The sequence below is a fragment of the Mercenaria mercenaria genome, chromosome 13 (genome assembly GCF_021730395.1).
Source record: "Mercenaria mercenaria strain notata chromosome 13, MADL_Memer_1, whole genome shotgun sequence".
NCBI classification, from domain to species: Eukaryota; Metazoa; Mollusca; class Bivalvia; order Venerida; family Veneridae; genus Mercenaria; species Mercenaria mercenaria.
The window spans coordinates 18,185,699-18,212,396 of NC_069373.1; the positions used below are offsets into that span (position 1 = coordinate 18,185,699).

At 35.8% G+C, this 26,698-nt stretch overlaps 1 protein-coding gene across 1 annotated transcript in view; it reads left to right on the forward strand.

The window, feature by feature from the left end:
• The window catches only part of LOC123530489 (serine-rich adhesin for platelets-like), a 61,315-nt gene that overhangs the window by 2,010 nt on the left and 32,607 nt on the right, over positions 1-26,698 (forward strand). The window contains exons 3-18 of the mRNA XM_053520776.1: positions 2,629-2,747; positions 3,859-4,029; positions 4,459-4,614; positions 5,158-5,825; positions 6,615-6,760; positions 8,482-8,733; positions 9,251-9,463; positions 12,068-12,187; positions 12,799-13,089; positions 13,297-13,580; positions 14,712-14,847; positions 15,571-15,678; positions 22,256-22,378; positions 24,410-24,538; positions 24,826-24,948; positions 26,203-26,319. Of these exons, the coding sequence (XP_053376751.1) occupies positions 2,629-2,747; positions 3,859-4,029; positions 4,459-4,614; positions 5,158-5,825; positions 6,615-6,760; positions 8,482-8,733; positions 9,251-9,463; positions 12,068-12,187; positions 12,799-13,089; positions 13,297-13,580; positions 14,712-14,847; positions 15,571-15,678; positions 22,256-22,378; positions 24,410-24,538; positions 24,826-24,948; positions 26,203-26,319 (3,156 nt within the window). The remainder of the gene's footprint in view (positions 1-2,628; positions 2,748-3,858; positions 4,030-4,458; positions 4,615-5,157; positions 5,826-6,614; positions 6,761-8,481; positions 8,734-9,250; positions 9,464-12,067; positions 12,188-12,798; positions 13,090-13,296; positions 13,581-14,711; positions 14,848-15,570; positions 15,679-22,255; positions 22,379-24,409; positions 24,539-24,825; positions 24,949-26,202; positions 26,320-26,698) is intronic.

Genomic DNA, 26,698 nt, shown 5'->3' on the forward strand with positions numbered 1-26,698 from the left:
TACAGTGACTGTATACTTCTATTTGCAGATACGCTGTTTTTTTGAATTTTCGTTGGTTTTTAGCTCATCTGATTTTTTGAAAAAAAATGATGAGTTATTGTCATCACTTGAGCGGTTGTCGGCGTCGGCGTCGGCGTCGGCGTCGGCGTCTGCGTCGGCGTTGCCTGGTTAAGTTTTATGTTTAGGTCAGCTTTTCTCCTAAACTATCAAAGCTATTGCTTTGAAACTTGGAATACTTGTTCACCATCATCAGCTGACCCTGTATAGCAAGAAACATAACTCCATCTTGCTTTTTGCAAGATTTATGGCCCCTTTTGTACTTAGAAAATATCAGATTTCTTGGTTAAGTTTTATGTTTAGGTCAACTTTTCTCCTAAACTATCAAAGCTTTTGCTTTGAAACTTGGAATACTTGTTTACCATCATAAGCAGACCCTGTACATCAAGAAACATAACTCCATCTTGCTTTTTGCAAGAATTATTGCCCCTTTTGGACTTAGAAAATCAGTTTTCTTGGTTAAGTTTTATGTTTAGGTCAGCTTTTATCCTAAACTATCAAAGCTATTCCTTTAAAACTTGCAACACTTGTTCACCATCATAAGCTGACCCTGTACAGCAAGAAACATAACTCCATCCTGCTTTTTGCAAGATTTATGGCCCCTTTTGGACTTAGAAAATATCAGATTTCTTGGTTAAGTTTTATGTTTAGGTCAACTTTTTCTCTTAAACTATCAAAGCTATTGCTTTAAAACTTGCAACACTTGTTCACCATCATAAGCTGACCCTGTACAGCAAGCAACATAACTCCATCCTGCTTTTTGCAATAATTATTGCCCCTTTTGGACTTAGGAAAATCATTTTCTTGGTTGAATATTATGTTTAAGTCAACTTTTCTCATAAACTGTCAAAGCTATTGCTTTAAAACTTGCAACAGTTTTTCACCATCATAAGTGGACACTGTACATCAAGAAACATAACTCTATCCTGCTTTTTGCAAGAGTGATGGCCCTTTTTAGACTTAGAAAATCATGGGTAGGACAATATTTCTATTATATAAAAAAATCAGATGAGCGTCAACACCCGCAAGGCGGTGCTCTTGTTTTGTGTGTGTGTCTTCCGAAAAGTTAATATCTTACAGGTACACCCTTTTCGACTGAGACCGACGTTGACAGATAAACTCTCAAAACTGCGCAGGTTTTGTTTTTGGTGTAACTGTCTAAGCCAACTTTTGACCTACTCAAAGATCCAACAAAAGTTGTAAATTTGTAATTCTTAAACCAGTAAAAACAGTAGGATTGGAAAGAATGAATACGTGCAATCTTTTAACTGGCTGAATTAAATATACTGTTTCACAAAAAAGTTTCCTTACATTCAAACAGAATATACGTAGATACAGTAGATATTGTCTCCCTTGACAAATTTTTTTGGAGAAGCACAACAGATTACTGTAGACACAAGTAATATTGGAGTTTTAATACCGGATTGATCATAGGTTTTTAGGAGATGAATCTTGGAATTTCAAATTCGTGTAAGTAGTTATGTATAGTGTAGTTGACGGTCGTTGTGAGCTCGGCTATCCGTAAATTCTGTAATGTACTTGCGGATTGATTTCCACCGCTTGACAAAACTATAAGTAATAAATGCAAGTGTTTGATATGCCTTTGATCACAAAATGCCGTCTATTTGCTTGTATATCTATCGAAAAGTGTCAGAAATGTCGTATTAATTTAAAATTGCACAGGAATATTCGAACTCTTGTAAAGCGTTTACATTTGTCAAGAGGTATTGCATTTTTTTTTTGTAAACAACGCGCGACAGACTGACCGTTATAGTGATTTATTTAAACTGCACATGGTTGAAGAGGACATTGCGAGAAAGCATGCACAGTATGAAAGAATACTAAGTAGCTGCTTTATCTATACTGCAATCCAACACTTTCAATACATTAATTCCCCACCGACGCTGAATATCTTTTTACAGACATTTCTTGTTTCCTTGTGTGGTTTTTAATGCATGTAATGTTTACATGCATAAGTGGACAATGCAGTCATCAGGAACCTTACTGCTTTAATATTACAAAGTACTGTCTCTTTATTTGTGACTGGGTGGGGTATCATGTCACGTGTCTACGGCGTGGTATTCCAGTGAGGCAGCACTATAAAGTTGGGCATTGCGCTCACTGCTAGAAGTACACCATTATTTATATGACTGAAAAAAAGGTGAAAAAAGAAGTTAAACCCAAACACATACACACATACACACATAAACACGCACGCACGCACTGACTTATGGTTTAGCCGGTTTCGAACTTTTGACACACTTATTAGTTAGGCAGTACCTATTCAGGGAATCTTTTAAGTAGATAATTCATTAGGAAAATTTGGGATTGCTAACATTTTTGTTTTCACTTCGCTGTGCTCTGTTACCACAAAATTGAATTTCATTAGAAGGTAAAAAAAAACACAAAAAAAAAAAAACAACAACCACAAAAACAACCACAAAAAATAACGATCTATAACCTCTACATAATAAAGAACAGAAATGTAAACCACTGGTTGCTAATTAGATTTTTAGTTAAGCTTTTTTAATTAATAGCATAATATCAAAATGTTTTTAATTTTCTTTTCAGAGGACAGATTGATTCCGTTTTCAAACAACGATAGAGCCCAGGCAAACGCTTTGTTCACTGACTACTATGTGTTGCCAGTTTCTATTCGTATTGGAAATGTGTATGCCAGCTCTATCTATGTAAGTAGTACAGTTGAAACTCGGTATCTCAAATTTCAAGGGGATCCAGCGTTTTACTTTGAGATAACCGAAGTTCGACTTAAATTGATATTTTGTGAACGTGTTTTTAAAGTATGTTTTAAATAGCCTGAATTTGGAGATAAACGAGTTCGAGATATCGCGTTTCAAATATATTTCATTTTATTCAAGTTATTTAATTTGTTGTTTCTCAATATAACATCGACACAATTATAGGTAATATGACGTATTTCCAGCCTTTCATGATAATTGATAAGACCCAATGTGCCCCCTCTTGTTTTTTTTTTAACCAAGGACGGGTACCTTTGTAGAACCACCGACATTCCGTGGCTTTCTATGAAAGAAATTTACATACTTAGCGGTGTTTTGAACCCACATTCTAATAGGACTAACAATGCTTTAATTAATCGTTACAACGATATTATGTTAACGTCACGTCGACGTGATATTTAGCGCCATGTCCTAAATTTGTCCTAAAAAAATTCTTTTATGGCACGGAATGAAGGAATGTCAACTCTGTCCCTTTATAAGATAAGATAACAACTTTATTTTCTGATGGTTACATAATAAGCGTACAAATACAAATAACATACAACTTATTTCCAGTATGGCCATCAATTAAATGTCATAAACATTCATTTATTTACACAAGCATACAGTCAATCTGTAATCAAACATTTATATAATACAAAAATACACATATCAGAATAACCGTTCTGTAATATTTCTTCGACAAACACGTCTCAAATTATGGAAGTCATAAAAGCATAATACGAGGGCTTAGCGCAAAACTATTGTATCTTGTTCTTATTTATATACAGTTATAAAAGTTTTGCACTAAGCCCATTATATACAAAATTGTAAATGTAACAGTAGTAACTATGTTTTAAAAGAAGTCTAGATATTATTGCCACAACCCCCGCATACAGGTATTTGGTGTTCACCAGATTTTACTTTAAAAATACACATGTAACAATACTTGCATGTATTATAACAGAAAAGTTACCAAAATTTGTAACCGCATAAGTTGGATATACGGTAATACTTCTTCTTTTATCACACTATCTGACCTGTTACAAATTTGTTCATCCAGGCGACGACATCCGGAGCGGTTGTTCTATCTCGAATACGGAGCACCAGTGCGGGAATACGAAAAGGTTTTTCTAACCCGCCAACACCTAGCAACGACTACAGCCTAAACACAGAACAAGAGGCGTGCCTATTTTCCCCGTACCATGCAAACCTGGAGACATCAGGCGCGACTGTAAGTATTCTTTCGTTTTCTTTTCTGAAATAGATGGTGCACCATAGGTCTGCTTATACTGTTGTATTAGTATGTTAGTCTTTAATTATATCCGAGGCATGCATGCCGAGAGACAGCGCGACATATCAACGATTCATAACTTGGTCGTTGTGAAAACATTCTTTGATATATCAAAAAACAGTAAATTGCTGTTGAGTAAAAATATTGTTTGGAGTTGTATCAATCTGACTGCGCCCTCGTGATGTATTATTACGCATCTGAACAACAAACAGAAATTGTGACGTACCAACAATGGTTTTGTTGCACAGTAACACACAATGTCAGTCTTCTTTGATTATTAAGAAAAAATCGGGTCGTCTTAGGACATTAGTACATGATTAATAGGAGACAAAATAAGACAGAAACGTTTTGGTTGTTTCTTCTTCACAGGATTCTGGTCTCTTCACAAAATTACACACTGACAGTTCCTCCGTCCAGACAGTGAAGGAAAAGATACAAAATTACCTTCCGAATGATTTTAGCCCTGCCATGGCCTTCGTTGCTACTTGGAACAAAATGAAGAAAACAAGTACTTCGGACCAGCTGGTAGGTCATTTACTATAGTAGTAGTTTCGCTTAATGTATCATTACTAAATGTCTTGTTTGCGGCCTCTATATATTTTGCTTACTGTTTGTGTTGACAACTGTTAAAGTTCAAGTTGTTACTCGTGTTTCTTTTCATTATTTAGAACGTTTTGGTAACTAGAATTTCGTTTTAAGTAGGAACAAAATATGATATGTTTTTTTGCAATTATTGATAACCGTGCTGCAAGAACGTAGAATTATAAGTTACCAGTTACATTTTAACATCGGTTTGTGTTGTTGTTTTTTTAAACTTTTTATTTTTCACATTTCATCACTCGTGCGGCTATTTGATTTCATCATTTCCAAAACTGTGAATTTGATTTAATTGTGTTAGCATCGGATTTTGTAGTTTTGGCTCCACGTCTAACGTGAATTTGTTGATTTCAATGAAATAAATGAGAAAAAAAAAAGTTGGTAAAATTTACGACACCAAGAACTCCATTAACTAGCATTCTTATTTTACATCACTAGGTACCCTTTAAGTCGAAATTGTTTGTTTTTCAGACAGTGATATTCCAGGCTTTGATACTGTCTGACTACAAGACAACATATACAGTGTTCATTTACCAAGACGGCCAAATGAAGTTTGATGTACCTCTGAGTTCGCCTGCTTTAGTAAACTTCCCGGTTAAGGTCGGTTTTCAGTGTAGTATGAATAATGACATTTACAGATATGACTTTTCTCAGCTTTCAATTACAAACCAAGGCTCGAAAAACTTGATTGAAAAGATAGATGAAGTTTACCAAATGTACAACAACTTTGAAGCCGCGCCAGTTACACTAATAAGCAGACGACAAACAGCCGGACAAACCACATACGCAAGTGATTCAAATGTGCCATCATATGCTAAAAGAGGAACATTTGTGTTTGCGTTGTATTCTGCAGCAGACCATCCTGTGACGACATGTCAGTCTTGGCTTGGTGCCAAATCCAATATTAGTACAACATCGTACAAAAAATGTCCGGGGACCCTTTCCCAGATGCCACAAAGTACATTGTATAATCCAAATACGATAAGAACTACGCAAACAGTTAATGGCGAAGAATTCAGCTATTATTTTATCCCAGAACACGGGTCACAAACTATGGGCAAGGTGTGCGGTTATTCGCCAGATGGGACATTTATAGATCCGTCGAACCATGTTCTACATAATGGCAAAAATCTCTACAGGTAATACATAACACATTTTATTTTTCAAAAGTGTAGAAGCAGATTCCATACAAGTATATAGTTAATATACAATATATAATTCAGAAGTGTAACCGACATCCGAGTTTTGTACCCGTAATGGCAATTACGATAACATATTCGTGGAATCTCCGGAAATAATTATTAAAGTAGTTCATACGAGCACCTGGCTTTCCATTCTTATGGGAATTTCCGATTGTTACGGGTCTCCACTACCTTAAGATGTTAATATACGGCTGTGGTGTGCCTTCTGTCCATACTGGCCCATCTGGGACATTGGTCACTTTAAAGGGATATGGTCTTTAACCATTTGTTAACATAGATCTATACGTTGAGTCACTGCTTATACACAGACTGTCAATATGTTACTTCAGCAAATCTGTTATTGGAACGTTAATTTGTTACAATTTATAGTGAAGAAGTATAATGCAATTATTCTACAACAAAATCTATTTACATTCATCGAAATAATTGAAAATGTCGTTTAACACCACAACCTATTAAAGGGGAAACTTTAGGCCCTTCTTTTACTTTCTCATTTTATGCAAATCATGTATAATAACCATCGAATACAATAGTTCTGTGACGGGTCTTTAAGGATGTGATAAGCAGTAAAATAACTGCAAAGCTCCCAAAATGAATTTAACCCGACGGAATTTTATAACTGATTATACTTTTAACATTCATATTTTCATGATTACTCTGACCGTGGAAAGTGGAAAGACAAATGTTCAGAGTAAGTGGGTGACATGCAGAATAATTAAATTTCAGATTAGATAAAAATGATGCGACCGAACAAACATCATACGAAGCATGCTGCATACAGGGACCTGAACTAACTTCAACTGAAGTCTGCAGTTTATATCTTGCGACACGGCCTTCATGTACCAGTGATCTCTTCCAAGCTGGGGCATCAGGTATATTTTGTTAAAACTACTCTAAGATAGGTAGGAAATCACTTATACCATTTTCGGAAACTGACCTGCATGTTTCCCTAGACAAACAAAATTGTTTAACTCTATTATGGATATATCTGGCTCGAAGGTAATTGTTTAGGCGATAACGAGGTTCTGCCGAGCCAGATAGTTTCATCCGCACCTTCAACTAGTGATAGCTTAATTCTTTTTAATGCATGCCATATTCTTTAATCAATAGGAAAAATGAAGTAAAAGGAATGCTTTTCTTTTGAGCACTATTTTTTATTTATAGTAGCGTAAGAATTTACGCATTCATTCATAAATTGCAGCATGCGAGTCATCTTACACCCGGAGTGTAAAACGAGATTTTCTAGCACCGGTAAAAATACGGGCCAGAAATTCCTGTCTGACATGCAAGAATGAACTACTTTCTAGCTGAAAACGTTTTACCTTATGTCTTTCTTGCGCTGATTCTTATTTATTTTAAATGTGTGACCTCTTTTGGTTTGTATTACTTAGTTGTAAAACTTGTGTAAAATCATCCTTATATAAGGTCCGCTCGTAAACATCTGTAGCCAAACAGAGTAGATTTAGAGTTCGTAAACATCTGTAAGCCAAACAGAGTAGATTTAGAGTTCGTAAACATCTGTAGCCAAACAGAGTCGATTTAGAGTTCGTAAACATCTGTAGCCAAACAGAGTCGATTTAGAGTTCGTAAACATCTGTTAGCCAAACAGAGTAGATTTAAAGTTCGTAAACATCTGTACGCCAAACAGAGTAGATTTAGAGTTCGTAAACATCTGTAAGCCAAACAGAGTAGATTTAGAGTTCGTAAACGATTTTCTTTTGGCAAACCTCGTATTTCCCTTACCCGATTTTGTTGCTGTTCTCTGAATTCATTTAATAGCTTCAAAATCTTTTTTTTTTGTACCGCAATTTTCATCTCAAACGAGTTTAAAATACTTCGATGAAAATATTTTTGTCAATGTAGAGGAAAGTTCTCCTCTCAAACCAACATTTCTATTACTTCTATTCATGCAATCACTTAATATATAATTTTAAATGATTCATTCATTCGACTGGAGTTTCAGTCGCTAAATGTAGACGTTAACCTTATATCAACTTTCTTGTTTTTGTTTTTTTGGTTTTTTTTTAAAGAAAATTTTGAAAACTCCTTCCTTTATTCCCTAGTACGAATTTTGAAGATCTGTCGAGCAGAAAGAACATTAAAACAATGTTGCCTTCTACTTTAAGGTAATAAAATCAAAATAAAAAATAGCAATGAAATGTCGATGTATTGTGCGCAATTTTGCCAAAAAAAAATCTCATGTTTTACCCTTTTCTTATAGAAAAAAATCGTGAATATGTTTCAAAATTGAATCGTCAATTCTTGCCATATACACTGTCAGAATATTTGTCACGAATTCCCTGATTTAACACAAAATAGTTTTCTTACTCCATGTAAACAAAGAAAAAATGTCCTTAAATCAGATCAGAATATTGCATAATTTTATTTACATGCACAATTTATATCTTACAAACTTTATTAACCAAGCCATGATAATTTTATACCGGCTGACCCCATCCTAGAAAGCCCCTTCGAACTTTTATACAATCAGTTTTCAAAAAGTCCAGTTATAAAATGCATTGGTAATAGATCTAACTGGGTACTTGATTTCATTTCCTATTTTTAGAAGAAAAAATAATTTTATTTTCAACAGGCGGTGGCAACGGTGATCCCCATATACAGACATTAGACGGGCACAGTTATACTTTCAATGGCCATGGCGAATACACTCTAGTCCAAAGAAGTGACTCCAATTTGCAGTTCGATTTGCAAATTCGGGCCCAAAGGCTAGAGGTGGATGGGTCCCCTAGTGACGCTACGGTTATTACATCCGTAGCAGCCAAGCAGAAGTCTCCTGTATCAGATACCGTGGAGATAAGACAAAACAGTGCGGGAGACGATGTCGGTAGGTCTTCTTTTATTTCATACCGACAACAAACATGCTGTTATTCACTTTGAATTCGCGCCAATTTGCGCTTTTTCACAAAATGTTTTATTTCGCCACACTGCGGATATTCAAACCCGCACGCTGCGGAAACTGAAACCCGAAATCCATTAAGATATAATGTATGTTAATACTGAAATGAAGTTGTAGATATTTCGCGAAAGCTGCTTTCGAGGGGAAGAGATGAAACTAGCGAAAATTCGCGTAATTGAAATTATCGCGAATAACAAGTATTTTACAGTAAATTCTCAACTTGTAAGGCGTAATAGCGGAAAAAAGAAATGGTGCTCGCTTTCGCGATCACAGTTGAATCGCAGAATATCGTTACTTGGTATAAACAGCGGTGAGTAAGTGTTATTAACCAGTCGGTAAGCATGTACCGAAACGTTGGCAAATATAACATGTAATAATAGCATTTGTTATCTCCGGAATATCTGATAAGTTTCTTATATGTTAATAAATGTAAAATATATTTCAGATGTTTATATAGACGGAACGTTAACAACATGGAGTACGTCTTACCCAACAGTTCCCACCGAGTATGTACTGAAAGAAACAACCGACGCAAGCAACAACAAAGTTTATAGGATCATCTTCTTCGCTGGCATACTTATTAACATACAACCAGGAAACAACCTTCTAGGTGTAACACTGGGACTGGGGGCAGAAGGGTGGAACGGACAAGTTAAAGGTACACATTAAATGGTTCCAAAATCTGATTGAATTCTTAAATAAGGGCAATGATTAAGAAAGGATCGTGACTTATGCATCTCTAAACTGCATTGAAATTCGGATACACAGTGAAATTTTATTATGTTTAAGCAAAGAGCTATAAAAATAAAAACCAAAGAGCAATAAAAATAAATAGATCGGCAACTTGAAAGACATTTAGAACAAATCCCGCCAAAAAAAACGTGACAACTGAATGAGATCTCGTTTACCGGAAGTGACACGTTCTCCACGCGTCATTTTGTATGCGAAAGCAATTATTCATCGGTAGATTAATTATCACCGTATGACCACGCTTCTTTTGATGGTAAGAAACGTGTACTTTGTGTCTTAAGACTATTTCATATTAAACTAATGTTTTTTTCGAAGCTATCATGTATTTTAAATGTAGTTTATGTAGTTTTAAAGGTGCAAATTGTAACTCCATGCTCGCCGATGTTTGTTTTTACTAAGATAACGACGATTCACGCTCTGACTCGATATCATGTGAGATCACAGCCAGTTGCCATTCTGTGCATTTTATACTTCTTTGTATTTTATACTTCTTTGGTTTAAGTCAGAGATTGAGTTATCCTAATCATTTCCGGTGTACGCTACGGAATTAACAATTATATTATACATTTACGAGTAATTTACCTACAAGAGAAAATAACAACATATAGCCTGGGTATATTATACATCACGACCAATATTGATATATAAATATTTGTATTCATGTCATTGCGAGTATCCGAGCGTGCATGATATATCATTGACACACACACGAATTTCATTTTTGTCAGCTGATAGTGCTGAAGTTATCCTGAAAAAAGGTAGTAAATTTTTAAGGAACATGCTATCATGTCCTGTGTTTATATTATTTTGTCAAATTTGGGTTGTCATTTTGTCAGACTGGCGTACTTCTTTGTTAAAACAACCATCAAATTTTCTTTAAGGAGCATGCTTTCATGCCCTTTGTATATAGTATCTTGTCAGAATGGCGTATTATTTTGTTAAACGACCATCCTATTTTCTTAAAGGAGCATACGATCATATCCTTTGTATATATTATTTTTCAGACTGACGTACTATTTTGTTAAACGACCAACAAATTTTCTTTTAGAAACATGCTGTTATGTCCTGTGTATATATTATTTTGTCAGACTGACGTACTATTTTGTTAAACGACCAACAAATTTTCTTTTAGAAACATGCTGTTATGTCCTGTGTATATATTATCTTGTCAGACTGACGTACTATTTTGTTAAACGACCATCAAATTTTCTTTTAGAAACATGCTGTTATGTCCTGTGTATATATTATCTTGTCAGACTGGCGTACTATTTTGTTAAACGACCATCATATTTTCCTTTAGGAACATGCTTTCTTGTATTTTCATTTTTGTCAGCTGATAGTGCTGAAGTTATCCTGAAAAAAGGTAGTAATTTTTTAAGGAACATGCTATCATGTCCTGTGTTTATATTATTTTGTTAAATTTGGGTTGTCATCTTGTCAGACTGGCGTACTTCATTGTTAAATAACCATCAAATTTTCTTTAAGGAGCATGCTTTCATGCCATGTGTATATAGTATCTTGTCAGAGTGGCGTATTATTTTGTTAAACGACCATCTTATGTTCTTTAAGGAACATGCTATCATGTCCTGTGTATATATTATCTTGTCAGACTGGCGTACTATTTTGTTAAACGACGATCCTTTTATCTCAAAGTAACGTACTTTCTTGTCAGAGTGAAGGACTATTTTGTCAAGTTCAGTCACGTCTATTGCATATACTGGACTTGATAACATGTTACTTTGGGAAAACAGGATGGTTGTTTAATAAGATTAAATTGTCACTCTGACAAGATAGTATATACATTGGACATGATAGATTGTTACTTTGGGAAAGTAGGATGATTGTTTAATAAGATTAAGTAGTCACTCTGACAAGATAGTGTATACATTGGACATGATAGCATGTAACTTTGGGAAAATAGGCTTGTTGTTTAATAAGATTAAATAGTCACTCTGACAAGATAGTATATACATTGGACATGATAGCCACTCTGACAAGATAGTATATACATTGGACATGATAGCATGTTACTTTGGGAAAATAGGATGGTTGTTTAACAAGATTTTAAATTGTCACTCTGACAAGATAGTATATACATTGGACATGATAACATGTTACTTTGGGAAAAATAGGCTGGTTGTTTAATAAGATTAAATTGTCACTCTGACAAGATAGTATATACACTGGACATGATAGCATGTTACTTTGAGAAGACAGCATTCCAATTCAGCATGATAACACAGTAATTAACAAGACAATACAAAATTTTGAGAAGATACTACTCTAAATAAAGACGATACTTCGTATTCATCTAACATAAGACAGCTTCGGCGTTCAATATGCCTGCCTACCTATCTACTTGTCTGTCTACCTACCTACATGCCTATAGATCTACTTTCGACTTGCCTGCCTATCTATCTGCGTGCGTGCGTGCCTACCTGCCTGCCTGTATACATACCTTTCTATGTTCGTTTAACATAGACATAATTACTTCAGTGCATGATGTTTTTAGGTCTGATGGGTAACTTCAACGGAGACATTACCGATGATTTTTTACTTCCCGATGGTTCCAGTGCCGGTAATCCAACAACTCTCACAGAGGAACAAGTTTATAATCAGTTTGGAAACCAGTGTAAGCATCTTTTTCAAGGACATATGTCCTTAACGAACGGCAATAAATTAGACTAGCTCCTAGACTATGATATATCTTTTTTTTACATTTTTATGATTAAATGTAGTGAACTGAGCCAGTCTATATTCTATGTCCAATATCATGATAATTTCAACATCATTCCTCTGTGAAAATCTCTAAAATAGACTGGCTTTTGTCTCTATAAAATTAAATTCGTCAAAAAAGGAAAAATGTAGAAATATATTATTATCAGTCTAGTGGCTAGTCTAGCAATAAATCTGAATGCATTTAATTAAAATAAGCACCTGTATAGAGTGATCCCATTTTGGCGGTTGTGATCTATTGAAAGTTACTGCAAGCAAAGAACGCTTCAAAGTAATTGATTTAGTAAATAAGAAAGGAAAACACAGAAAAATGTATGTAGCACCACCATTAACGTAATACAATAAACATGTCACAAAATGTCTATTTAACATTTTAGTCTGAGAAAGAAGAAAACTAGGAAAGCTGGAGAAGATTTATGGGTAGCGAACTGCACGGTTATACCGTATAATCCCGACGCATTCGTCTGACAGTTAGACCTTAATTGAAAATGCTGCATTTTATTTCAGGGCGTGTGTCTGAAGCTGATAGTCTGTTTACATATCAAAGCGGAGAAACGTTTGCCTCTATGAACGACTTGACCTTTACCCCAACCTTTTTCAATGCAGACTTAAATGTCATGTTTCCGAATTCGACGGATCTCGCAAATGCTCTGGATCTCTGTAACGGTGGCGAGGCAGACTCGAATCCATCAGAAAGGAAGGAGTGTTATTTCGATTTTGCTGTTACTAAAGATGCAAGTCTAGCTTCACAAATATTAAATAAAGTGAAAGAAGTTGCAGATGAACAAAAGGCCTTAGGTAAGTTTCTCTCGTATTTTGACATGTCTTAGTGCAAACACTATCATACTATACATTCTGAAATGTATAATCTGTCAGATTTTACACCATTTCGGATTTTAGAAAACTTAAGCCCGTATTAAACATAAAGTTAAAATGATACTAGACAGCAGAAATATTCAAATAATATGCGGTTGTATCGTCATTTATTTTTTGTATGTTTTTCAGCAAATTTTCCTCCTGTGATAACAAATGGTAACAACCCTGTACAACTGATTGCCGGTCAGACGTACAACTCCCTAATAACTTTGGCAGCAGACGATCAAAATGGAGATTCGGTAACATACTCCGTGGTTACCGGTTCCGCCGCAGGCCTCAGCGTTGACGCAACAAGCGGACTTGTTTCCTTCAATAACGTTCCAGATACGACGCCATTCTCGGTGATGATATCGGCTTCAGATGGAACAGTACAGACAATATGGGAACCAAGGATTCAGTACTGTGCTTGTCAGGTAAAATTTTCTAAGGTTTGTTTTGCAATAGGCCACTATTAAGCACGTATTGTTGAAAGATTCTGTACTCGCTACATGCTAGATTCGGATTTATGGGTGTTGTAAACATTTATAGGGCACATATTAATGAATAAAATATGAGCTGCTATTAGCAACGCACTGGAGTACGATTACACATCCGCTTGATTGTTTTTTTCATGACTCTTGAGAGAAGGGAAGACATTCCATTGTTTTCAGTTTGAAGAAAACAATAATACTTAATTATTTATCCCATGGACTGAAACAGGTCATTGGATAATATGCGCCACACATGATATTTACCCCATAAAATATTAAAATAACCAGAAAGATGAGAAAATGGATCTTCAAATAAATTATAATAATCTAGTTCGAAAGTTAATTGTGTAGGCGGTGGCGAGGCTTTGCCGAGTAACCACCTAAACAGTCAGCACCCGAGAGCCGGATAATCTTACCTGCAAATAAAACAAGCAGTAGAATCTTTTTTCCCTACACTATCAAAAAACAGTAATACCACTATAATCAAAGGAATGACTATCTTTTCTTTGCTATTTTCTCACTGTAGCTTTTCAAACAAATCGCAGGAAATTTACGTTCGAAAATAGGAAACACATCATACAAGAGTTCTGGTTTTGTTTTATGATCCCGTAGCGTTACCTCGAACTTTTTTTATTTTTAATTTATTTAATTTATTATTATTATTTTATAGTGTTTTTTTTCTTCGTAAATTAACGTTTTATAATGGAGAAATATATACTATATGGAGGAACAAAGAGGACTTTTTTTTTCATTTTTATCTTACAACAAAAAAGTACTGCACGAATATAGTTTACTCCATAAATGTTATTAGTTATGATGTCATTTACAATAAGAGAGCCATCTTCAAGCACAAGAGAAAACATCAGAATCTGCCATACGGTATGAAAGAAATGCAAGAAAAGAAAAATCTCGTCTTTGGTTCGAAATAATATTACGCAAAAAACTCGGTAGAACCTCATCTGTAGACAAATTGCAACTTCCATATCCTTCCATATCCACAACTCAGGGGAGTTTTGCACACTTTAATCTCAGATTATTATTCTGACTTACTACCTTCTCTTTGTTATATTTCAGAATTCAGGTGTGTGTGATTTTAGCCAGACGTCAGGGAACATTTTCTACACTGTCCCTTGTCAGTGTACAGCCGGTTGGGACGGCGCATTTTGTGAAAATGACATAGATGGGTGTACTGATAACCCATGTTATCCAGGTATACATGCTTAGTCAAAATAAGATTAACTCTAGATCTAATTTAATTTAGTTGGAGTTATTCGATATTAAAGTTTATATTTGTGGCTTGACTATTCAAATAATGGTAACTACTGAAGTTGTTCTACTCATCTGAGAATCGGCGTCAGCGCCGCCGTCACGCATTGGTTAAAGTTTTGCGTGCACGTTTAAATTTTATTGACCATGGCATTATTGGATTGAAATTTCACACAAGGCTTCCGAGTGAAGTAATCAAGGAACACAATCCTTAATTAAACTTAATTTTTCAACTTAGAGAATTCGGTAAACGTTTTGCATGCAGCTGTCAAACTGTATCTAGAAACTGCTACATGATTCACAGACGTCAAACTGAAATTATCAAGTTAGATAACGCTTTGCTGAATTAAAAACAAATTATGGCCCTTTCTCGGCATAAAAATTCGGAAACAGTTTTGCATGCAACTATCTTTCAGACGATTTAAACTTCGTACAAGACACCGTCTTGTCAAACTTGTTGAAATTGTTGATCGCGGAAGGATCTTGCCAAAAAATATAATGGTGCTTGCAAAATGTCAGCTGAAGTAGTGAATCAAAAAGGAATAATACTGTGATTTCAGACAAAATTCAGCTTGTACATGGTTGTCTAGTACACGAACTTTGATCAGTGTTAGAGAAATGTTTTTACATTTCGATGTTTTTTATTTCGAATTTTTTGTTGTTTTAGGAGTGGTTTGTACAGATGTACCATCAAATCTTATATCAAGTAAGCCGGCAGGATTTGAGTGTGACGCCTGTCCTATAGGCTTGAATGGAACTGGTCAGGAATGTCATGGTGCGTTTGTTATGCCCGTTTTTATTCGTACAAATACAGTTTTTGTTCTGGGCATATAATTTTCATGGAAATGCTAATTAGATACTAGTTAAAGGCGTACGCTAGAATTCCCTGTATATGAGATGGGCGAAAATTTTCCCAATAACAGAATTTCTTTAAACTTTGGATATTGAAGGACAATCATCTAAGAAACAAAAAAATGCAATAAAAATCATAGGTCACCGGATTCGAAAAAGAGTTATCTGCCCTTGAAAACGTCATTTTTGGGGGAAATGCCGTTTTCAAGGCCAGATAACTCTTTTTTGTTACCGGTGACCTATGATTTTCATTGCACTTTTTTGTTTCTTAGATGATTGTCCGTCAATATCCAAAGTTTGAAGAAATTCTGTTATTAGGAAAGTTTTCGCACCAAATTCTAGCATACGTCCTTAATACCCAATGATAACGTGATTCCCGTGCAAACGCGAGGACGCGTTCATTTCATGATAAATTTTCCATTACTTGACAACAGACAAGTAATGTCAGTAATTGCTTCATTCTAACTGCCCATGCAGTAAGTATACGGCAAAAAGTAGTAGCTCAGTTCTTTTATTGTTTATATTTGCTTATTAATATTTGTTATATATGTCTATATAACATAATATTATTTGCTTTAGTACATGCATTTAACTAATTTCATCTTTGATATGGTACTAAACCTTCAGCTAATATTTCGCCGTTTTGTCATAGAGAAGACGAAGGAATCTAAATTTTTATGCAACAAGAAATATCTTTAAAAAAAGATGGTCAGCGTGATGTAACTGAAGCACACGTTATAACCTGTATTTTAAATCTTTTGGCAATGTCTTGTATAAATGAGGACAGTAGTTCTAAAGAAGACTGTGTTTAGAAATTGTGGAGGGACACACAACGGACACCAAACAATCACAAAAGCTCACTTTGAGTCTTTGGTGCTTAAAAGATGGTAACAGTAAGCAAACAATATTGAAATAGTATTTCAATACGTTCTATACTTTATTTCTGGAATTGTTGGAAGCAACATGAACCATCACCCTACTTCAGCTTATTATCAGATTTGTCTGTCATTCAGAATACTAGTATGTACAGTACTGTTTTCACCGGAAAGATTGAACTTAAAATTTAGAGTCTAAAATTTAACAGTATCGGACATCTTGTTGCAGGTTAGTAATGATTTGCACTGGTTAGAAATTGTTGCTGTAATGCAGGGTTAGAGTTAATGACTGTATAAAACAAATAACCTTTTTGTAAAAACAGAACTTAAGGAAAGGAAATTTAACAAAACAGAAATAACTTAACAAGAAAACTTAACAAAACAGAAATATGTCCGGATGAGCAGATGAATATTTGGTTACGCACACCTGTTCAAGTGGTACGCATACAACCCGATGGTGTTGTACTTATAGAGGTTATAGATGACGAACGCGTTGTCATTTCACTCAGTGTCACACATGATTCAAAATGAAGCATTTTCGGCCTTTCCTCCAGTCAGCGCCACTCTAACAAAATTTCTCATTATGGCTGAAAATACCGAGAATACCTTACCAAGCAATCCGACTGGTACATTATTCAGGCGGCATAAGGTCATACGAGGTCATAAAATCGTGCTAAATACGGCACGCCGAAAAAGAAAGAGAATTAATTGTCCTCGCTAAATTTCGAACCCACAAGTCAAAGATCTGTTGAACATAAATAGTCTGAGCTAATCTGTAATTGATTCTAAAACTTGAAATATCTAGATTTTGACAAGACTCATTTTCGACCAGGCACAAGGGCGGACCCAGTATATAGGGGCGCACCAGGTGCATGTATTCTCTAAATTCTGGCGGGCATACATATATATTTGATCTTGCTTCGCTCGCAAAACATGATATCAGTAGTAGAGTAACTTCCCCTATTATCGACACCTTAAGCACGAATGAATATAGTTGATGATAGAGCAATCTAATTTGAAGTTGAAATTTATCTGTTTTTAAAACCGGATTCCATTGGTTAAAATATTGATGTGCAACTTCATTATCTTTGCACATTGACCAATAAGAATCATTTTAATAAATGTAGTAAATTTACAATTTGCCTAATATCGACATCCTCTCTCCTATTACCGATACCTTTAAGGTAATGTTAATTAGAGCTAAGTTTTTACTTGCAAGTTTATTGATAATTATTTTTTGCATGACTAGTAAAAGTTTTGTTAAGGTTTAGAACCTAAACGATCAACAACATCTTTACCAACAATCTTCCAGTTCAATAGATTTTACCGTACATTAATCAGAGCAATTTAGGGCCCATTCAAGCTGAAGCTTACTTGGAAGGTAACTCAACCGTTTTCCCCTGTGGTAACTGTCAACTGCCTGTCACCTGGAGTTGCAAAGGCCTCCAGTGTGACATGTGTATGGTATGGTACCATGCAGATTGCCAAAACGTTTCCGACTTCCTTTACGACATCCTCGGAGACTCATCAGCTGGGGTAGCAGTCTGGAAGTGCTCACTTTGTGAGAATATAAATGTCTCAAATGGTTCTGTCCCCAGTCTGGACTCATTCGAAACTTCGAATCCCTTTGCCAACCTTGGTAACTCAAACGTGAGTGATATGTCTTTCTCGATGGCCCACACATCCACTCCGAAGCGTCACCTCCCTACCCAACAAACAAAGGCAAAGCCCCAAAAAGGTAAGAAAAATAATATAAGGTCACTTAAAGTCCAAGTAATTGTAGGTCAGTTGTAGACAAAAAACTTAAATTTAATAATTTAGAAAATTCCACAAAGCCCGATATTGTGATAGGTACCGAGTCCTGGCTTAAACCTAAGCATCGCACTAGTGAGGTATTTGACTCAGACCTAGGTTACTCTATCTTCCGTCGCGACCGAATCAAGCAGGCAGGCGGAGGGGTTTTCATTGCAATTAGAAACAGTATAACAGCCCAAGAAATGCCCGAACTTCAGTCCGAGTATGAGGACCTTTGGGTAAAGTTAGACCTGGTTGGTAATAAGTCCCTAGTTATTGGTGCTTATTACAAGCCACAAGAATTAGACATTAACAGTTTCGTAGAATTCACTAAGTCCCTCGAAAAGGTCAATAAAAAGTTTTCAAATGTCTGGGTGGCTGGGGATCTTAACCTCCCAAAAATGGACTGGGACACCAGCAGCCTATCCCCTGAATGTAAGCACCCCACCTTCTACCGTCAGGTTATTGAAACATTTAATGATTCAAACCTAACCCAAATGGTCAACTTACCAACTAGAGGAAATAACATTCTAGACTTATTCCTTACTACCAACCCAACTCTAGTAAATCAGGTCAACATCATACCGGGCATCAGTGATCATAATATAGTAGAAACAAAAGTCAATACATTCGCAAGGACATGTTACCAGAAGCCTGGAACAATTCCCTTGTATAAAAAAGCTAACTGGCAGGAAATAAAACAGTCATTAATTGACTACCACCAGGTTATGACCAATGAAGGCAAATACTCCGCACTAAACACAGAAGAGTTATGGGAAAATTTCTCAAAAACCCTAAACAACCTTACAGAAAAATGGATTCCTTCCAAGCAGTCAACTATAAGAGATCACCTTCCATGAGTTAATCAGGACATTAAGAAACTAATCAGAAGGAGGAACAGAGCCTTTAAAAAGGTTAAGAAAACTAGCTCATCTTCTGATCGAAAGAAATTTCTAGACTTAAAGCATCTAGTGCGGAAAAAAGGTCAAAGAGGCTTATAGCTAGTATCTTGAGCACATCCTAAACCTGAATAACACTGATGCCTCACTCCCAAATAAACCAAATACTAAGAAACTGTACTCGCTCATTAAACACTCGAGACAGGAATCTTCCTCTATCCCTCCCCTTAAGTATGAAAATAAACTCCATCTGGATGATCAAGCTAAGGCAACAGTACTGAACAAACAGTTTCAGTCTGTTTTTAGCCCCAAATGACCACTAAACCTCGCCTCGCTCAGTAAAATGAAACTAACCCCAGATGGAAATTCAGTCCCTATTATGCCAGATATTAGGATAGGTACAAATGGTATTGAGAAACTTCTCAGCAACCTGAACCCCTATAAGGCCAGTGGTCCTGACAAAATCAAGCCTATAATACTTAAAACACTCTCTGTAGAACTATCTCCCATCCTTGAGGTCATATTCCAGAAATCCCTGGAGGAAGATTCACTTCCATCCCAGTGGAAATCTTCATATGTTGCCCCCATTTTAAAAAAAGGTGATAGGTCAAATCCAGTAAATTATAGGCCAATTTCATTAACATGTGTCCTATGCAAAGTTCTTGAACACATTGTTTCCTCATCAATTGTTAAGCACTTCACCAACCATGGTATTCTGTATGACCTACAGCATGGATTTAGGGAAAATGGTCATGCGTTACTCAGTTAGTTATGTTAGTAAATGATCTGGTCACCTCAGTCTACAATAAGAAACAAGTAGATCTTATACTTCTAGATTTTAGTAAGGCTTTCGACAAGGTTAGCCATGAGAAAGTCCTACTAAAGATGCATGAATATGGAGTCAGAGGTAACACACTAACATGGGTTAAACAAGGCTTCTTAGATAATAGGATCCAATCAGTAGTCCTAAATGGCACTACCTCAGGCTGATGCCATCCCAGTATCATCAGGTGTCCCGCAGGGGTCTGTACTTGGTCCCCTGCTCTTCTTAGCTTACATAAATGACCTCTCACAAAACATCAGTTCCAAAGTCCGTCTGTTTGCAGATGACACGGCAATATATCTAACATTGTCATCTGCAGACCAATCTGTCACTCTCCAAAATGACCTAAAACTTCTAGAAAAGTGGGAGTTGGAGTGGGATATGGAGTTCAACCCCTCCAAGTGTCAAGTGGTCCACGCCACTAGAAGGAAACATCCTATCCCTACCATGTATTACCTACATGGAGTCCAACTTGAATCGGTCAGCTCCGCTAAATACCTAGGCGTGGATATTTCAAATGACCTATCATGGGACAATCACAAAAAAAACAAAAAAGCTAACCAAACCCTAGGGTTCTTACGAAGAAACATTAAGATCAAATCCCAACCCATTAAGACCATTGCTTACCAGACTCTAGTCCGACCCCATATGCCTCCGAGGTATGGTTGCCCCACACCCAAACCCAGTTAGACCAAATTGAAAGTGTACAAAGGAGAGCCGCCCGTTGGATCAAGACTGACTACGGCCGTACTTCTAGTGTAACAGATATGCTACACTCCCTAAACCTTCGTCGACTGGATTTAAGGCGTATAGATTCTAGGTTATCACTCTTCTATAAGATTCATCATGATCTGGTTGCTATCCCAATCGTAGATTACCTTACCCCAATGACTTGATGTGTCCGCTATGGCCATTCCCTAAGTTATAGGTTAATTACTGCAACCACTGACTATTACAAGTTTTCTTATTTTCCGAGAACGGTGTACCATTGCAACCAACCCCCCCCCCCCCCCCCACCTCCCTACCCTAGAGCAGTTCAGTGCCGCAGTTTGCAGCCTTGAAGTCTCGCCCTAGTTATCCTGCTAACTCAAGTTTTAACCTTTTATTTCACCAAAGTCATTTTTTTAGTTTCTTCCACTCTAAATTTTTATCACTATATTCTTTCTCTTTATGATTTTGACGCGCAAAACGTCTACGTCCCCGCAAGGTGTTCGACGGTTATGGAAGATAGAAGATAGAATAAGTTGTCCCCCTTTGAAAATGAATGCCATTTGTAAGGAAATAAAAAATAAACAATTGATGAGAACTACGTTGAACCTAGATCTAGTATTGTGAGTTTTAAGCACAGTCTGCCACAGAGACATTGTTGAATACATCATGTTTTTTTAAAACGTAGGGGCAACGTAGGTACAGTATGCATTTAAACAGTTGAGTATTAAAGTCACTGAACGGTCCACAAACGTGGCCCCTTTATGCAGACGTTTTGGGACGTTTTGTTAGTAATATACGGGTTCTATATTATTCTGTTCAACTTCCATTTAAAACATCTCTTTCAGTCTTCACTTGTTTGACTTTTTTCCTAAATATTGACCTTGACCTTGCCGTTAGAAATTTATTGATATGGAAGCAGATCTTAGAAGAAGTTTTTAGCATTAAAATTTCAGACTTTCAGGATACAGTACATTACTTAGGGCTGTGTGGACTAATTTTAATAAATTGGACCTCACACCCATTTCATAATGGGTGTCTATAGGGAAAAATCGCAATATTCGGGAAAAGAATATTTTCTACAGTACGTAGATAATGTAACATATGGGTCTATGATTTGGTGAAATAAAATATATGATATGATATGATATGATTTTTTAATATGATATGATTTTTGATATGATTTTTGATATGATATGATGTCACATCACCACCACCATCCACACCCACGTCATATCACATCACATGTTATATCAGAGATTAACGATTGGAATGCACATGAATTACATGGACATTTAGAAACTATTATGGAATGTTTAAGTATATGTGTTTGTCAATAAATGAATTTGTCATGTGAAAACATAATTTAACTGATCTGATAATATCCAACTTATATTTTAGATGTCAATGAATGTTTAGACGACCCAAGCATATGTAGTCAGTTGTGTTCGAATGAAGTCGGCGGATATAGTTGCTCATGTACTGACGGTTTTCTTCTTGGTGACGATTTGTCCTCTTGCATTGGTAAGTGTATAGTAATATAATGATAATCATTGGAAAAAGACAGAGGTTTGCCGGACAACCTGCCAGGGTATATAAATATTAAATTTACTTCAATTTAAGAAAATGGATACCTTTTATTAAATATATCATTAATCAAATACAAATGTATTCCTCATTGTAAAATAAGACATTTTGTCACAAAGATGTGTATGAACAAATGGCGATTAAACACCATCGTCAGCCCGCCCGCTTAGCTCAGTAGGTAGAGCGTCGGTCTACGGATCGCGGGGTCGTGAGTTCGATCCTCGGGCGGGGCGTATGTTCTCCGTGACTATTTGATAAACGACATTGTGCCTGAAATCATTAGTCCTCCACCTCTGATTCATGTGGGGAAGTTGGCAGTTACTTGCGGAGAACAGGTTTGTACTGGTACAGAATCCAGGAACACTGGTTAGGTTAACTGCCCGCCGTTACATGACTGAAATACTGTTGAAAAACGGCGTTAAACCCAAAACAAAGAAACAAAAAAACACCAACGTCAATTTGATTATTCTTTAATTATTGGGTGTGCGTGTTTGTTGAGGAGGTGGGGTCTTGCTGGGTGGGACTGGATAATAGATCGTGTATTATTATTAGGCAAACAGTTAACAAGACATGCAGGGCAATGTCACGAAAAACTAAGTTTTCATAGGTTGACATTTGACCATTTAACATGAATACATATTTTCTTTATGCTAGCAACTGCACAGTTGTAATGTATATCACAATTCTGAGGGCTAACTTTGTCTCAATAAAAACTATTTAGACATCAAGTTTGTCTCAATAAAAACTATTTAGACATCAAGTTTGGCACAATAGATCTAACTAAACGATATATATATATAAGATATTTAGTGGAAATTGTTTTCATGTTAGTAACAGTGACCTTGACATTGATTCAAGTGACCCCGAATACATCTTGATAAAAGCTATACACATACAAAGTATGGTGATAACACATGCACTGAAACTAAATGTATTGAGTGGAAACTATTTTTCCACTGTCAGTTACAGTGTCTACTTAGCTACAACTCCTTTGTCTCGATAAAAGCGATATACAAACCAAGTTTCACCTCTACCCCTCATTTCTAACTAAAAATATTAAACAGAAACATTTTTTCTATTTTTGTTTTAGTGACCTTGACCCAAGTGACCCCAAATACAGTAGCTCATTTTGTCTTACGTCTACACACAATGTTTCATTATATCTCATTCTTTACTAAAGTTATTGAGCCGGGCAAACCGGTTTGAGTGGAAACCATTTTTGATAATTTAAGTAACAGTGACATTGATCTGATTGATCAACCTTTTCCCTCAATTAAAGCTGTCTACAGCTATTTCTACACCAAGTTGGATGACAATAGATCTCTCCAAACTAAAATTTCTGAGCGGAAACAATTTGTTTGGCGCTGCCTTAACACCCACCGGAAACAATGATATACCCCATTCTGAAAACCTTGACTCTCTGTCTCTCTCTCTTTATTTTTTTTAATTGAAAGCCTGGTTAAAATAGTAAACGCAACTTCTATATATAGCAAAAATACATTATATCTGAACAACGAGTGAACTGATGTGATGTTGTTTTCAATTTGACTATTTACATAGATTTGTTTATTACATACTCGTTTCTATTCCCCGTTAAGTTACACTGGTACCAGAAACGTCAATATTGTTCCATACACTGACGCCTGAATTTCATATCGGGTGCGTGACGTAATTCAGTGTGTGTTGTTGCACTATTTTTTTTCTAATTAGTTCAGTATTGTCAGTTCTATTCAGGCTGTTGAATATGTTTATGATATTTACATTATATCTATACTATATTATTATAAGGAATAGTGTAGATGCGTATGTAATAAAAAGGTTATTATCTTTGCATCGGGAAATATGCACTCGTTCTTCAGCGAAAGGATATTGTGCTCCTAAAGTGGCGCAATATTTCCGCTGAAGAGCTTGTGCATATTTTCGGATACAAAGCTAATAACCTATAAATATTTCTTATTTCCATTTTAGATGTTGATGAATGTGCTCGAGGAAATGATGATTGTGACAGTGTCGCCACGTGCTCAAATACTAATGGAGGTTTCACATGCGCATGTATGACGGGGTACTCTGGCACGGGTAAAACTGGCCAGTGCCAAGGTAATGTGAATATATTTTAACATGATGTAGACTGAAAGTATTCAATCAATGTTAATTCATATAATGTTATAATTTTTTCAATGGTGAATTTTTATCACCCTTCTTGACTATTGTGGTAAGAGTATATGATTAGTTCTTATTCTTTTAACCAAAAACCTGTGATATTTGAATTGTGACAATGTTTCATACCACTACTCCAGGTTTTAGCACAGATGTATCTTTAATTATTTGCAGTATCTATGTTATGATATTTTGACGTGAATAAATACCTATATATCTGGTTTCAGATGATGATGAATGCACAGCTAATCCGTGTCCAGCACACAGTCAGTGTAATAACAATCCTGGTTCCTATGAGTGTATATGCGATACAGGGTATCGGTATAACACTATTACAGACACGTGCGATAGTAAGTGGTAACACGTTTTACTATTAAATCTTCTAGAAGAAATGTTTGAATATCTTCATATCTCTTTGTTATGCTCTTCGCTTCAATCAAATGAGCATAAATTATTTATAACCTCCAAGCATACACCTTTTATATATAAACAGCTGTATATATTTAGGCCTGAGGTCGCCCAGGAGCCGTCTTTATTAGTTAACCCTGCCCTAACAATCTCAGATTCTGAACATACAATAATATTATTACATTAATATGAATAGTCATATACCAAAAACACCTGAATCAAATCTTTTTAATCTTAAATGCAGCCAAACTCTGAATGAATCTAGTTATTTATCAATTTTTGATTTCATCCTTAAACTGTCGTTATTATCTGAAGCGAAAGATGTTTTAGAAACCAAAGCCGGACTGCAGAAAGCGGGGCACGCAACCCTACTCCGTCTTCGGAGGGGGACGTGCGACATCAGAAAAATGCCATATCCTTTAAGAGGATTCCTTACTCCCATGCTTTGGAACTGCAGCGAGTAAGTGCGCCTGTCCGACGATTCCCTAATTTTGAATTCAAATTTAGTTATAAAATAGTGTTCAATACGTTCTCAAAATTAGAAAGCAAACAGTAAAATTAGCATGTAAAGAACGATAAGATTAAATAATCTGTAAAATAATGCACAAATTAAGAATAACTAATCCAGCATGCCTTCGATATAGAAAGTTCATAATCCTGGTAATTTTATAATAAGTATTTCGAAATTCGCTTGTAGGATCTAAGGAATTTTCTGAAAATATATAAGTACATGACATTTATGCATAAAATGGATAATGTCTAGAATATGAAATGGTAACGAACGTGACTGAATCATGAATCAAATGTAATCTTCGAAACTATGAGCACGTTTAAACCAATATAAATAAAAAGGAATAATATTTACGGATGTTTAGGAAAACGAAAATATAATTTTATTATATTTTCGGAAATTTAGCAACTCGACGGCTGTAATGCGCGACACTCGAATGATTGTCAAATCATAATTCTGTGCAAAATACCCGCCAAAACTGTTTACACATTACACACCAATCAAAAAGAAAATCGCTGAACTATGAAAAACACCTTTAAAGGTGTATACCCGCCGATAATAAATATATAAATAATAACATCAATTCACCGGTGCACGAAATATATGTTAACAAATCGTATACGGTTTTATAGATTATCTTTTTATAATATTGTGTGATTATAAAATGCCTTTGTTTTCATTACAGACATAGATGATTGCGCCCTTCAGACTGAATGTTCGCAGTTATGTGAAGATGGCATAAATACATACACATGCACGTGTCGTAGCGGCTTCACAGCGGCAGCGGGAGGGGTTTGTAATCGTAAGTATGCAATGACCTGTCAAAGGAGATGGCTATATCCTCACAAGTTATGAGCCATTATTCATGTCCCTAACAATTTTGGCAAAGTTTAAGTCAACAAGATTATTTATAATTTCCGAGAGGCATAACACATGTGTAACCTTATAGATCAATCACATTTGAGATTATCTCGAAATCATTATCGTACGCATACAACACATTTTGCCAGTGTACCTGTAAGCGCAGTTTATAATACGGTCAACCCTGTTTTAAAGACCATCTCTGGGTTAAGGCTACCTGCTTTCAAATGCCATTGTTTTCTTTTCCTGATTAACTACAGATAGTGTGAAATTACCTGTGTTTAGAGACCACCTGTCAACATAGACCACTTTTTTCCATT